The sequence below is a fragment of the Anser cygnoides genome, chromosome Z, assembly GCF_040182565.1.
Source record: "Anser cygnoides isolate HZ-2024a breed goose chromosome Z, Taihu_goose_T2T_genome, whole genome shotgun sequence".
Lineage (NCBI taxonomy): Eukaryota > Metazoa > Chordata > Aves > Anseriformes > Anatidae > Anser > Anser cygnoides.
This window is the reverse complement of record NC_089912.1, coordinates 37,387,907-37,402,056: the sequence shown is the minus strand read 5'-3', so window position 1 is coordinate 37,402,056 and position 14,150 is coordinate 37,387,907. Positions and strand designations below refer to the sequence as shown.

The 14,150-nt window shown below is 40.6% G+C and overlaps 1 protein-coding gene across 4 annotated transcripts in view; it reads right to left on the bottom strand.

Annotated features, from left to right (window-relative positions):
* AUH (AU RNA binding methylglutaconyl-CoA hydratase) overlaps nucleotides 1-13,789 on the bottom strand; it is a 113,073-nt gene extending 99,284 nt beyond the window's left edge. Inside the window, exons 1-3 of one of the 4 annotated variants that reach the window (XM_066989071.1) lie at nucleotides 13,486-13,789; nucleotides 4,127-4,194; nucleotides 3,942-4,029 (exon numbers count right to left, since the gene is read on the bottom strand). In XM_066989071.1, the coding sequence (XP_066845172.1) occupies nucleotides 3,942-4,029; nucleotides 4,127-4,194; nucleotides 13,486-13,726 (397 nt within the window). In that variant the 5' untranslated portion in view covers nucleotides 13,727-13,789. Of the gene's footprint in view, nucleotides 1-3,941; nucleotides 4,030-4,126; nucleotides 4,195-4,736; nucleotides 6,085-13,485 lie in introns of those variants that run through there. The other 3 variants (XM_066989070.1, XM_066989069.1, XM_048046084.2) reach the window with 3 other exon arrangements.
* Between the last annotated feature and the right edge of the window lie 361 nt (nucleotides 13,790-14,150).

Here is a 14,150-nt window from a genome sequence, read left to right as displayed (position 1 = left end):
GGGAAAGCAAAAGGTTAATTACTTAAAACTGTTGAACAGTAGCATGAGGCTCTATTTAACAGTACTAGCTGTAAACTGATCCAATAGACTATGGGACAGTAAGTTACTATCTGACACAAACACACCGGGAGTAAATTTTTTAAACACATACAACTATCTTCTTGACAGAACGTGAAAATAAGGAACCTGACAGTCGCAACAACAGGGTGTAATTAAAGAAGAAAAAGAAAGGCTATGAATCTGATGGCATCCTTCAGCTTGCCCAAACAACATTCTACACAACTTCAGTAATAACAGTTTTATTTTTATGTATATATATATAATTTATATTATTTGTATTATCCTGAAATAAATATATATTATTATATAATATATAATTTGTTTTGCCTTTTATTGAAAGCCTTAGGAGACTGAACAGCAAATTTTCTACAGTATAGAATTACGTTGTTCAACTCTGAGCCATAAACATAGAGAACACTGTACAAAATAAAAAATAATTAAAAAAAGTAGCTCCTGGCCAATGTATTTCAATTGTACTTTCTTTTATATAGTTGAGATCAGAAGAACCTGTAATGCAAGGCTAACTCCCAGAATACACTTCCACTCCAAGATAAGGTTTTGCAACAATTTGCAGATAATCCTTCCTCCCTTCCTTACAGTACCGTATCTCCCAGAAATTTTTTGAAGATGAAGATCCCTGAAAATCTGCTAACAAAAATACCTGAGCAGCACCACTAATATTACATTAATAATGAAAAATGAAACTATTCTAATTACCGATGTAAATGTAATTCAGCCCACTGTGTAAACACAGCATAGCTCTTAATGAGTTGATCACACGCTTTTTACCCACGGGACACCTGCCTTATTCCATGTACAGACTGTACCTTCTTTGAGGATGGAATACTGCCACGTAACAAAAACAATTCCTGCATGGGCTCAGCTGCATTGACTTCAGAACTGGGAAGGCATACAACATGGCCTTACATAAGCCAGGACTCATCATGTATGTTCACTCCAGGAAGGCCAATATCTTATTTATTTACTTTTAGACAGAGGAAGACAAAGGCTAAAAAGCGACCTACAGCCAGAACACTTTGGAGAGAAACAGAAGAAGGCCTCACAGACATGATGCAGCCTTAAAAACATCCAAGCTCTTCATTGATTTCTAGGTGTTCTTTTTGATCAGTGCTAGAGCATTAACAAGGAATTTCCTGCATCCATGAAAGTACAGATCATAAGAAAGGAGATACAAGGGAAATGAGTAGTAAGAGATTCAAAAGTGAACATTTAAGCAGAAATGAAAGGATACAATTGCTGGCACGTCTCTACATTCTTTTATACAACTCCTCTTTTTTTCTCTCCCAGTTCACCATGTAAGAATCCCGTAATTTGGAATCATACTCAAATCCACATCAGTCATCAGCAGACTTTAAATCTTTTAATCAACCACACTGTCATTTAGCAAATAACAGTTGGATGTCATCTTTTGTGGACTAGCCCTTAGAAGGAAACAAGACACTTGGCTTGTGGCTTTCACAGATTTTTGTTGATAGCTGAGGAATGGCAAGATTTGAGGACCTTGGATTTCATTCCACACATAAAAGGGAATTACATTCTAGGACAAAGTTTCTCAATATGCGGTCAGTAAAACATCAGATGGTGATCCAAAAAATCATCATAAAAAATGTATTTTTAAAACCATACATTCCCACACATGCAAGCAAGAAAACATAATTGAGGAAATAAAAAAAAATTAAACAAACATTCAAATCTTAGCCTAACTGAATTGCACTACAATGCAAAACAAAATGTGACAACATTTCACAAGATGATCCTTCCTTTTTTTTAAAAGAAATTAAGTGATCTTGAAACAACACACTGTCCTTTAACATTTAAGTTTGAAAACACTTTCTTCTGCCCTACTGAATTTCCAAAGCGGGTCCCCTCCAGATAATGCTTTGTTAGATCCAGTATGTTCCTCCCTTCATCCTACTTCCCTAAGCCATTATCTGTTTTCTCCATATGCCCCTTATGTTTTCTCTAGTTTCATTCACTTTACAGACTCCCCTTAATGTCTTTTACAGAAGCAATCCATCCAGGCACAGAGCTTTTCCTGTCCATTTTCATTGACAAACTGCCTCAAGTCTTCTGGTTTACCCTGAATTTCAGTCGCCACTGTTGGAACATCCTTAATTTCACTGGTTCAGCTGCAGGAGCTTCTTTTCTCAGGCCCATCTTTATCTGACATTTTTTACTTTTTAAAATTACAGATAATTGGTCCATACCCTGTCTTAACTCCCTGATTTAAGATCCTGATACAAATATCCAGCCCCAGCCTTTTCCACTCTTATTTTCAGAGTTAATTTCCCTTCCTAATGTCCACTCATAAACACACTTGCATCTTGTCTTCATCCAGTTGTGTATACATACTCTAAGTTGTTTTTTTAAGCCAGGTTAACAGCCAATAAAGACATCTTTAAATCTTAATAACAAAACAGCTTTGCAAAGCCAGCCAACATGGAATACTGAAGAAGTATTTGGAGTTCATAAATACAATTTTAATAGCATACCTCAAATCCCTTCCACCAAATCAGCATGCCTGCTCTCAGAATTCCAATATTACAGCTACCATAAAATTCATGAATATTAAAAAAAGTTTATAAAAATCATTTGTTGACAAGTGTTAACTAACAACCATGTTTTCCTATGAATTACGTAACTTAAAAACCCACTTGTATGTGCTGATCTGATGCTGCACATTCAACACTTCTCATAAGTTTTAAAACTGCAGCTTTTAAACCTGTTTATTTTCCTGAAGATTATTGTTAGTTACTTATCTTTATAACTTGTTCTTTCAAACCAAGATGAAACTTTTAAATTAAATATGCTTATCAATACATGCCTATTTAAACTACTGGTATGTATTTCTAAACACTGTATGGCCTACTGTTCTTTTTCGAGAAGATTCTTTTCACAAGCCTTGTAACAAACAAGCTGCAGCTGGATACAAACAAATTTACTAAAGGCAACAACAACAAAAATTTAAGTAATTCTTGTTGAGTTTAATTATGTTATATAAGTTAAAACTGGATAGAATATCTTGTGTTTAAAATGGAATTAATTATGTTATGTGTGGTTAGCAAGCTTAATCGCTGCACAGATGACCAAAAACATAAGATTTTAGAACTGATCTTCTCCTCTATCCTTACAGTTCTGTTCACATATCAAAAGAAGATTGACCTACTTCTGTTTTCAATTTCAAATGGATTGAAATTAAAGTCAAACAAACCACTGAATAGGACATCTCAGTATAAAGAGACTATTCACTTGATATCTACAAAAGACATGTTTGCTTCAAATGATTTTGACGTGTTGACAATTTCTGTTTCTCAGTGTTTGGCAACTGAGAGCTTTTGCTTTCTCAGGACTCTGGCAGGACACATATTTGAGTTGCTTGTGTACCTTTTCTTTTTTTTTGGGGGGGGGGGGCCTGGGGAATACATTCAGTCTGCAGTAAGATTCAATTTCATAATGAATTTTAGATTAAAGTTTATTTAGGTCCATTTTATTTAAAATTGATTTTATTGTTTTTAAAATATGTTTCAATATAACTTTCTATACAGCCCTTAGCATTATTTGGTCCTCATTTTAAAGTAAATGTAACAACTTGTAAGAGCTCAATTAAGTACATTTTCACCACCACAAATATTATCTATTATATATTTTGAAACACTTTATGACACAGAAAGAATAAAACACATATTCAATTCTTGTTAGCAATTGAGGAAATTCAACATACAAAAACGTTTTGTTTGCTACTGAGATGAATATATATAAAAGACATGTTTCCTTGGAATCTGGGCTTTTTTGTGTGTGTGTGTGTCTGCATGGTATCAGATACGGATTTCCAGCTTCTCAGGAAAATTAAGTTTGCATACCAGCACAGAATATCCCTGGGACTTCACTCCGGAATATAACAGTTCGTACTTTCTTATCAGATTTCAAAGCATCCACAGCTTTTGACATCTACAGAGAAAAGGAGGAAGGGGAATAACCAAACGCTTTTTGAAGTATTTAATTCCAATGTTTCACCTTCATACTAGAAACTATTCTTTTCACTTACCATTTTTAAAAGATTTTTGTTAAGGGCATTCTTGGCATGAGATCTGTTTAACCCAAGCACCACAATTCCTGGAGGGGAAGAAAAATGGTATTATTGTTACAATATAGAAAATAATATCTCTGTATATAATTATTTTGATGTTATAAAAAAGGCATAATTGAGGATTACAAAAATAGAAAACAACATGCTACTGTAATCGTTTAGCTACAGAGAGTTTTAAAAAGAAAAAAAAATGACTAAAGTTTCCCAGGGCTGAACATTTCAGTGTTCAACAGAAGTGACATGTATTTCAAGTACTAGAATACGGCCCTAATACCTTAACATGGAAATAGTGCTCACAAGGGCTAAACGTGTAATTCCACTATTGCATGCACTAATTTCATGTTTGTGTGTGAAGTGCTGACATGCAATCAGGCAAGACACTCTACTGTAAAGCATATGTTTCCATATTTAGACAGCATGCGCTGAGAAACTTCTCAAAGCAAGAAGTGTTACCACAGCTAAGCAATTCTGATACAGGTAAAAGGAAGTAACAAACACAGACACAATGCTATTAAGAGAAAAACTGAACTTTTGTTTAGAAAGAAGAAAAATCGTATAGAAATTCTACCTCAAGACACAAACTGTGCTCAATGCTTGTCCACACAGCTCCAGTCACACATCTACAGCTCCCTTAGACCAGTTACAGATCAGTTGGCTTAGTGACTGATTACATGTGCTGGTTTGAATGCTGCGGAAGGAACAACATTTTTTTGTCCTAATTCCTACTCCTTCAGTTTTATAGGCATGACAGTCAAATAGGAAAATCCCAGAGAGTTTACCTTGGTAAGTGTACCAAGCCTATAGTAATCTTTTAGAAAATTGTATCCTGACAGCATTACAACTCCCTGAATTCTAAACAGCAGCACATAGTCCTATGAAATTGATCCAGCCTTGGTAAAGTCTTACCCATCAGGATTATTATTTTTTTTAACTTGGGGATGCAAAGAGAAAGGGAAGAGGACAAAGGACTAAGTCAGGGACCAGGAATGAAAGAGAGAAAGGGAACTCCCATTATCTCAGACAAAAATGCCTACCATATTACCATCAATCTACCAAAAAAAAAAAAAAAAAATCAGTATTTGCCAGTGTATTCACTACCACGACACTCAGCTCTGCATGTATAATCTCTAAAATCTGGCACTCTTAGTCATCTTCTGGAGGCCGTCTTGTTTTCTCAGTGCACACTACTTCTTTTCCTTTACAGAAACATGTCCTTCCAAAGAACTGATCTAATAGCCCTTGAGCCCACTCCTCTTCCTCTTCTTCCTCCTGCATGGATGTGCCCCCCCACACATGCAATTAAACGGAGGTCTTGTTTCTCCTGCAGCTACCAATTTGAAGCCATTGTCTAGCCAAACTCTTCTGAAGTCTACCCTGCTCAATGTTCAATGAAAATGGTTAAGCCCAAGTAGGAGAGCACACATTGCTCTTGCTTGTTCTCAAGGTCCAGTTGATCACTAACAAGAAATAGAGAAGAGGAGCCCGGCTGACCCAAACAACCTTCATTCCTTTGTTCTGTAAGCCTGAACTCCCACCCGTTCATCAACATGGTTGGAGGTCTTCATCTAGGACATCCTGCAAGGTCCCTCATTCAGCACTTAAACAGGAATCTGGTTGTTCTATTAAACAAACAGGACAAAATTCATGTAACGCTTCTGACTGTAGCACTCTTCTACTGTCACAACTTATTCTTCACGAGGAATATTCCAAATTCCAATACTTCACATGCTCACACAAGTAAATTAGGCAAAAGCAGCACAGCATTTTAAAATAACAAAAGGCAACGTGACCTGGCTTTGATTTTAGGCTCTAAGGCAGGCACACTTGCATATCCAATATCTGAACAAACTGAAGACATCATCATCCCAAACTATTTTTTAGTTTGGAAGTAAGGTCTTTTGCAGAAGCATGTTTTTTTTCAATGGCAATGACACTCTTTAATTACCACCACCAATATTAGTGTATTCAGAAGGAACTCTCAATTAACATTAAAACACATTTAGTAATTTTCCTACAAAGAAAAGCTCCTTGAAGATAAATCATACAGGTTGATTCTTCTTAGCAGTGTCATATCAAGTCATAAAACTAGCAGTTCTGCCTCCCTTTCCAGAAAAGTGAGGTAAATATAGATGACACCCACACAGCTATTCTATTTCTCAAATAAGAAAAAAGAAAAAAAAAAGTGAAGCAAGAACTACAACCAGAAAAACATATGAGATTAATACCAGAAAATCCTACTACTGGTTTACTATAGTATCTGTGCATCCTTAAATTCCTTGTGTTTTTGTTTGTTTGTTAATATTGCAGTAAGACTTGGGGTTCCCAATATATTAATCAGTGACCAAACTACAGACAGATTGGGTACCTGCTGAAAAGTCACATAACTGAAATAGAAAAATAGACTTCCTGATTTCCAGTTGAGCAATTCAATCCTAAGAATATACTTTCTCCGTTCCTCTGCCCACCTCAAGAATCATAGAAGAATCTCCAGACAGAAACTATTTAAGGCAAGTCTTCCTGCTTTGGGCATCCAACAAGATTTAAAGGCCTGGTCACACAGGTATACAAATTTTAGATTGGAGAAAGTTCCCTAACCAGGGCAAAAAGGAATAATCAGGCTCCATACAGCAATGCAGAACCCCACCAAACCATTTAAAAGAAGTAAAAAAAAAAAAACAGCAAAGTTTACACATTACTGCCGTAGAAGTAACCATTCTGACAAATATTTAGCAATATGAAAAGATGATTATTGGCATATATATTTTGAAATATCTGTTACATCTTCATCTGAAGCAGTTAGTCATCATTCTTTCTTCCTAAAGTCTCCACATACAGGCATGCTTTCCAATATCTTAAAAAAAAAAAGTTTGAAAAAAACTATCCAAAAAAAAAGTAAAGAGTCATCATCATATTCGCCAACAAATATCAGAAGAAATCATAATAGATCAATACCAGTATCTTCACAGCATCAGAGAAGGGTAGATATATTGAAAATGAATATATTCATTTTCATTATATAATATTAATATTCACACTATGCTGAATGCAATATCGATTTCATAATTTTTTCCTGGGAGTCATGTCCACATTACTCCAGAACACTCTTCAGCAAATAAGGTGTATCTATTAAAAATTACAGACACATACTAAAAAGAAATTTTCACTCTATTAGATAGATTCTCCAAGGGATTCAGTTGACTTCCAATGCTGACTAAAAAAGTAGTCATGCTCCCTCTGTATTCTCCAGCAACCATCAGAGGAAGAGCATATGCAAAGATACAATATGTTCTCTTCTTATATGTTACATCTGCCACCAGAGAAAGCTGTTATATAATTCTTAACATTTAAGAGAAAAATATAGTGAAGTCAAAGGAGAATAAAAACAAAAATGTTTCAGTGAGACAAAATACATATAAATGAATGATAACTTCAAAATACCTTTAAATTCCTAGACACATCCTCATTTCATAGTGTGCACTAAATTTGGGATTTTTATGAGTAAGTAGATCATATTAAAGCATTCTTGTATTTTGATAGGGGCAGCAAAAATGCATGATGCTATCATTATTTAAAACTTCTGAAAGAGAAAATCATATTTCTTTCTGTATTGTAAAAAAACAGGGTGGGCCAATTTAAGTGAAGTGATTAGATCATGTTCTAACTACAGCTTATATCGGCACACAGGAAATCTTGCTTTAAATAACAATTTTTATCTGTTTTATCTTGTGCTTCGTACTTTTCAAAAAATACTCATCCTCAGCATTTAGTAGAAACACATTTAAATTGTTAGTTACAAATGAGTCCTTCTACATTCATATCGTTAATTTGCCTTACTAAGATTCACTTGATCTCTATAAAAAGTACTTAGAAAAACACATTTATTTGTATTATATATACACAATCACACACAAAAAAAAAGTATCCAAATGTTCTTTTACATAACCAAAAAAAACCACTTCTGCATTGAGAAAGGGAAGAATGAAGAGAGAAAAGTTATAAGTTTGTCTTACTTAACTACTCAGATAAACCAAAGCAGATGAGTTGACTGAGATGCTTTTTAATTGTACAATATTTTCTTAATCATAACAAGAATCCATAGTGAGTATACCATGCACAATTCTGGTCATTTCCGTTGATCATATTTTTCAAGAAGCTGTTATGTGCAAAATCATACAGGTACGCGTTGAGCAGCATTTTTTAAAAACACCTAAGCACTTCTCAAAAATCCTAAGCACCTTCTTATCTCAAAGTGTAACTTCAAAAATCTTTCCTGCATTTCTTAAATTAGTACACCACATCTGCTCTAACTTTTTTAAAAGACGGAAAAAGAAGGGAACGTAAACTATTCTGATTTATCAGCTCGCTATTAAGTTTCCAGCCTCTGAATAAACTACCTCAAACGAGACCATATTTGTTCTGCCTGTATTACATACATTAAAATTCTAACTGATGAGGTCAAAAAGCTGTCTTATATACACTACCCAAACTAAAAACAGATAAAAAATATAAACATCAATAGTTATTCTAGTGGAAAATCTAAAATTTACAAATACTTGCAACACTTTCCAGTAAGTAACACTGCAACACTTCAGTCAGGATTGCAAAGATATTTCTGCTAATTTCATTTATCACCTATAGAGCGAAAGCCCTAACTTAATTAAAATTTCTAATGGGCTTGCTAATGCAACTTGCCTAAAAGCTCTGAAATTTCAGTAGTGATAATACATTTCAGATCTAACAGTGGTAATCAAATACAATTTCAAATAATGTACAAGATGGGTATTTAAATTAAAAATAACAATACGCTGACATTTAGCCACACTCATACGTGACTCTGATACTGCAAACATGAGCTGCAACATGTTGTCCAGAATACATGAGCATTTTACAACCGTATTCAAATCCTACATCTTTTGTATTCTTGTTAAGTTCAAATCTGGAAGTTGGAAAGTCTTGAATAACAAATTCAGTAACTAGTCCTTCCAAACATAGTCTCATTGCAGTAGATGTTTAACAAGGTCCCAAAACTGTGGTACATGAGTCACGTGGAAGTGTTATGAAGCAGGGCATTTTGCTTCTCTGCCTGAAGGGTGAGAATTGTCTAGAGCTAGAGGACACGCCAACTCTGTGTGAGGCAGCTCCTGTCATTTTCCTGTCTCCCCACAAGTCTCTGCTGTACCAGCCTGTGCATCTTCCTCCAAGCAACTCAGACAGACTGCGCATGGACAAGAGCATCACAGTAGTATCAATGAGCACGCGCTTGCCTTGAAGGGTAGTCGGGGTAGACAGGGTCTGTCCCTACGTGCAGTCAAGAAGCATGAAGTGGAAGAACGTAAAGGGGCAATGGCACTGGGGTCCCACTCGGGAAGTTCTGCATCATGAGCTGCCGGAGATGGGAACGGTAAGTGAGAGAAGAGTGAAGGAGACCCCTGCGGCTTATATGGAGTAAGCATCCTGATGGAGCAGAGGTATTGCATGCTGTAAGCAAACAGAGACAGATGAACTTGACACATGGGGCGAGGAGGAGGGTGTGCACTGGCAGAACAGGGAAGAAGCAGACAGAGACATGTTTCTTCTTCTGCAAAAACATGTTCTGCTCTTCGTGCTGCTGAGGGAGGCATATGAAGCGTATGTCTCCTGGCTTACTTCTAGACCCTTGTTTTTCTCCTTTATCAACAAACAGTATCTGTTTCCATGTCCTCCTGAAAGACAAAACCAAAGAAAATTCCTTCTCTTTGAAGTGAATCTATGAATTAAAAATAGTGATTGGTCCTCCCTTAAAATATCCAGAGCTGATTTACCACTCCAAACTGCATACCATGTTTTGGGGCAGCTTTAATGCCACATTTAACAGACTAGTATTTTCTGAAAACTAAAAAAACTTCAAGAAGAATTTTTCATCAGGAAAAATAAAAACAGATTAGGCTACTGACATGCCAAACTTTAGCTGTCTCTGCAACATCTCTTCAAAAACCTCCTCCAATTCTCTGCACAATCAAATTTGTATTATCTACATTAAAAACACACAGCAATGAACTTAAGATTGATACACTGTACAAAACACATTCATAACATTATAGAAGTAATAGCCGCTAGCCATTCCACAGCTGGAACACAGTACCAGTAACTCTATTACTAGCTGCCTAATGACAGAAATAAAACCCATGACCTTAGGTAGTACTCAAGTATCTTCTACCGACTTGTTGGAAAAGCACAGACGAAACAAGCAAATCCACCCCCAAACATTCTGTCGAGTCTTCTTTGCTCCTGCCTTGCCTCCACCTAGATTTAAAATAAGCTTAAAATTAAAATAAAAGTTTAAAACCAATTTCCAGTCCCACAGTTGGCTGAGAAAACAGGGCTAATCAAGTATTGTCTTCAAGGAACTGCAGAAGAGTTGGGTCAGAACAGTCACTCCGATAGAAGTGGACTGCAGGATCAGATTACATTATCAACCTTATTGCCTCTTATGAGCAATCAGATGAAACAGAACATCAGTTTTCCTTTTACAAAAAAAATCTAACCCTCGAGCTAAAATTCAGTTTTAAAGTAACAACTCTGCATGTGCATACGAATCTGTATACACGTATGCCCAATTCAAAGATGCCTGACCAAGTTTGCAGATGGTCTCAAACAACTGTGTTGATGTTCTGAAAGATGTAAACCAAATCATGCATCTCAAAATATGGTTGTTCCAAGACCTACTAGCCACCTAAAGAAATCCATACACCTCAGAAGGATAGTGCTCCACACTATGGCCTTCTCCATAAAAGTAGGTAGAACATCATGGCTCTAAAAATAAACCCTCAGAATCATAGAATATCCCAAGTTGGATGGGACCTACAAGGATCATCGAGTCCAACTCCTGGCTCTACACAGGTTTACCCAAAAATTCAGACCGTGTGACTAAGAGTACAGTCCGAACGCCTCTTAAACTTCAACAGGCTTGGTGCTGTGACTACAACCCTGGGGAGCCTGTTCCAGTCTGAGACAACCCTCACTGTAAAGAACCTCTTCCTGATATCCAATTTCATAAAAGGAAATTAAATCTGTCAAACAGGACCTACCCCTCATGAACCCATGTTGGCTGTGACCTATGACTGCACAGTCCCCCAGCTGCATTTCAGTAACTCCCAGGATAAAATTCTCCATAATTTTACCAGGCACTGACGTGAGACTGACAGGCCTTTAGTTGCCAGGGTCCTCTTTCTTACCCTTCTTGAAAATTGGCACAACTTTTGCCAGCTTCCAGTCTACTGGGACCTCTCCAGATTCCCAAGACCACTGAAAAATAATTGAGAGGTCTCGAGATGAGACTCCTAGCTCTTTAAGCACCCTGGGATGAATCCCAGACAAACCCATGGACTTGTATGGATCCAGGTGGAACAGCAAATCCCAGACACGTTCAGGGTGGGTTGGGAGTTTGTCATTCCCACCGTCATGGTCCTCCAGCTCAGGGCACCCTGGGTCCCGAAGCCCATCATCGGCGTTGAAGACAGAGGCGAAGAAGGCATTAAACGTCTCTGCTTTGCCTATGTCCTTATCTGTAAGGTGACCATCCCCAACAAGTAGTGGACCTATGTTTTCTTTGATCCTCCTTTTTCTGTTCATATATCTAAAAAAAACCTTTTTATTGTCTCCCAAGCACCTGGCCAGCTTCAACTCTAATTGGGCTTTGGCCACACGAATTTTCTTCCTACAAACACGAACAGTGTCCCTTTAGTCCTTCCATGTTGTCTGACCCTGATTCCCGCAGCCGTACATTTTCTTTTTTCGCCTAAGCTCCAGAAGATCCCTCGTCAGCAAATCTGGCCTTCTGCCCGCCTGCTTGACTTGCGATATTTTGGAATTGCCTGATCCTGTGAAGGAAAGCTTACAGCTACTCTTTATCACAGAAAACCCTGAGGTGGAAGAGACCCACAAGGACTAATTAAGGCCAACTCCTGGCTCTGCACAGGACCACCCAAAGACCAGACGATGTGTCTGAGAGTTTTGTCCTAACACTTACTAAACGCCATCATGCTCAGGGCCATGACCCCTGCCCTGGGAAGCCTGTTCCAGTGCCCAACCACCCTCTCAGCAAAGAACCTTTCCCTAACACCCAGCCTGACACGCCCCCACGATGCAGCTCCATGCTGTTCTCTTGGGTCCTATCACTGGTGGTCTACCATTCCTAGCCCTGCTGCACACAACTTTGCAAGTGACAAACACCCAAGGAGATCAAATACATCCACACAATAACACTTCCAAAATCTAGTAAGCACCAAACCTAATCAGAAATACAAAGTGTTGTTGAGAATCACAGAATCATTAAGGTTGGAAAAGATCACCAAGAACATCTGGTCCAACCATCACTCTACCACCATTGTCACCCACTAAACCATGTCCCTAAGCACCACGTCCAACCTTGCCTTGAACACCCCCAGGGACAATAACTCCACCACTTTCCTGGGCAACCCATTCCAATGCCTGACCACTCTTTCTGAGAAGAAATGTCTCCTCATTTCCAACCTGAACCTCCCTGGCTCACCTTGAGGCCACTCCCTCTAGTCTTATCACTAGTTACCTGTGAGAAGAGGCCGACCACCAGCTCCCCACACCTTCCTTTCAGGTAGCTGTAGAGAGCAATGAGGTCTCCCCTGAGCCTCCTCTTCTCCAGCCTAAACAACCCCAGCTCCCTCAGCTGCTCCTCACAGGACTTGTGTTCCAGGCCCTTCACCAGCTTTGTAGCATTGCTGTAATGCACGGGGCTGCAGATTAAATTGAAGCACTGATTTCTTAACCAGGGGGATTAAAACAAGACTCTTAGCACAGCTGAGGAAATCAAGGCTAGGAGCAGTTGGCAGCAGCAGAAGCGGAGAGAAGTAAAGCTGACTAGGAAAGCAGCATGAGATGAACAAGGGTGCTGAAGCCACGCTTTGGAGAAAACAAAACGCGGACGTAACTTCTGCACCGCTGTCTGTCCCAGCCAGCAGGTGCGGGATGCTGCCGAGCTGCAGCCGTTCGCCGCCAAACCCTCTTTTCCGCCCTCAGAGCGGCCACAAAACACCACCCAGCAGGGTGCTGGGGGCGAGAACGGCTCGGGGGGGGGCGGCTGGACCTGTTCCGACAGGGACACGGGCCGGCGAGGAGGAGGACGAGAGGAGGAGCCCCCGGCGCCGCGCAGCTCCCCGAGGACGCCCGGCACGGCCCGGCCCGGCGCGGCCCCGCCCCGCGCTCGGCGCCACCGCCCCCCGTGGCGGCGCAGGGGTCACCCCGCCGGGAGGCCCGGGCCGAGCCGTGCCGTGCCGTGCCGGTGCCCGCCTCCCCCTCGTTACCTTTGTGCTCGTCGTCCAGGTACCGGACCCGCAGCTCCTCCTCTTCCTTCGCCTCCGAGCCGTAGCTCCTCCCGGCCGCGGGGCGAGCGGCAGCGCCTCCCCGCACCGCCGCGCGGGGCCCGAGGCACGACGCCGACGAGGAGGAGGAGGAGGAGAAGGAGGGGGGGGAGGCGGCCGCGGCGGCCAGCCGGAGCCGGAGCCGGCCCCGCAGGAGGCCCAGGCCGCCCAGCGCCGCCGCCATGCTGCTGCCGCCGCCGCCTCACCGCCCGCAGCCGCCGGCCCCGCTCCCGCCGCCCACGTGACCGGCGGCGGCACGCTCGGGGCTCCGCCGCCGCACTCCTCCCCCCCCCCCCCCCGCCGCTCACCGCCGCTGCGAAGCAACGGTCACACGGCGGCCGTTGGCGCTGAGGGGGCGAGGGGCGGGAGGGCGGAGCCCGGCGGCGGGGGCAGCGGCTCCCACCGGAGCACCGGGGGGGGGGGGTGTGGAATGGGCTGGGGGTTGCCTTCGTTTTGCTAAAATAAAGGTGGAATTGACGGGGCTTGGTGGTCGCGGCTCGGCTTTGTTTGTCTGTCATGGCACGCTGGTAGCTGCGCCCCCTCCGCACCTTTTTCTGTAAATATAAAAGGTGCGGCTGGGAGATGTGTCCCGTCAGCAGTCACAAACT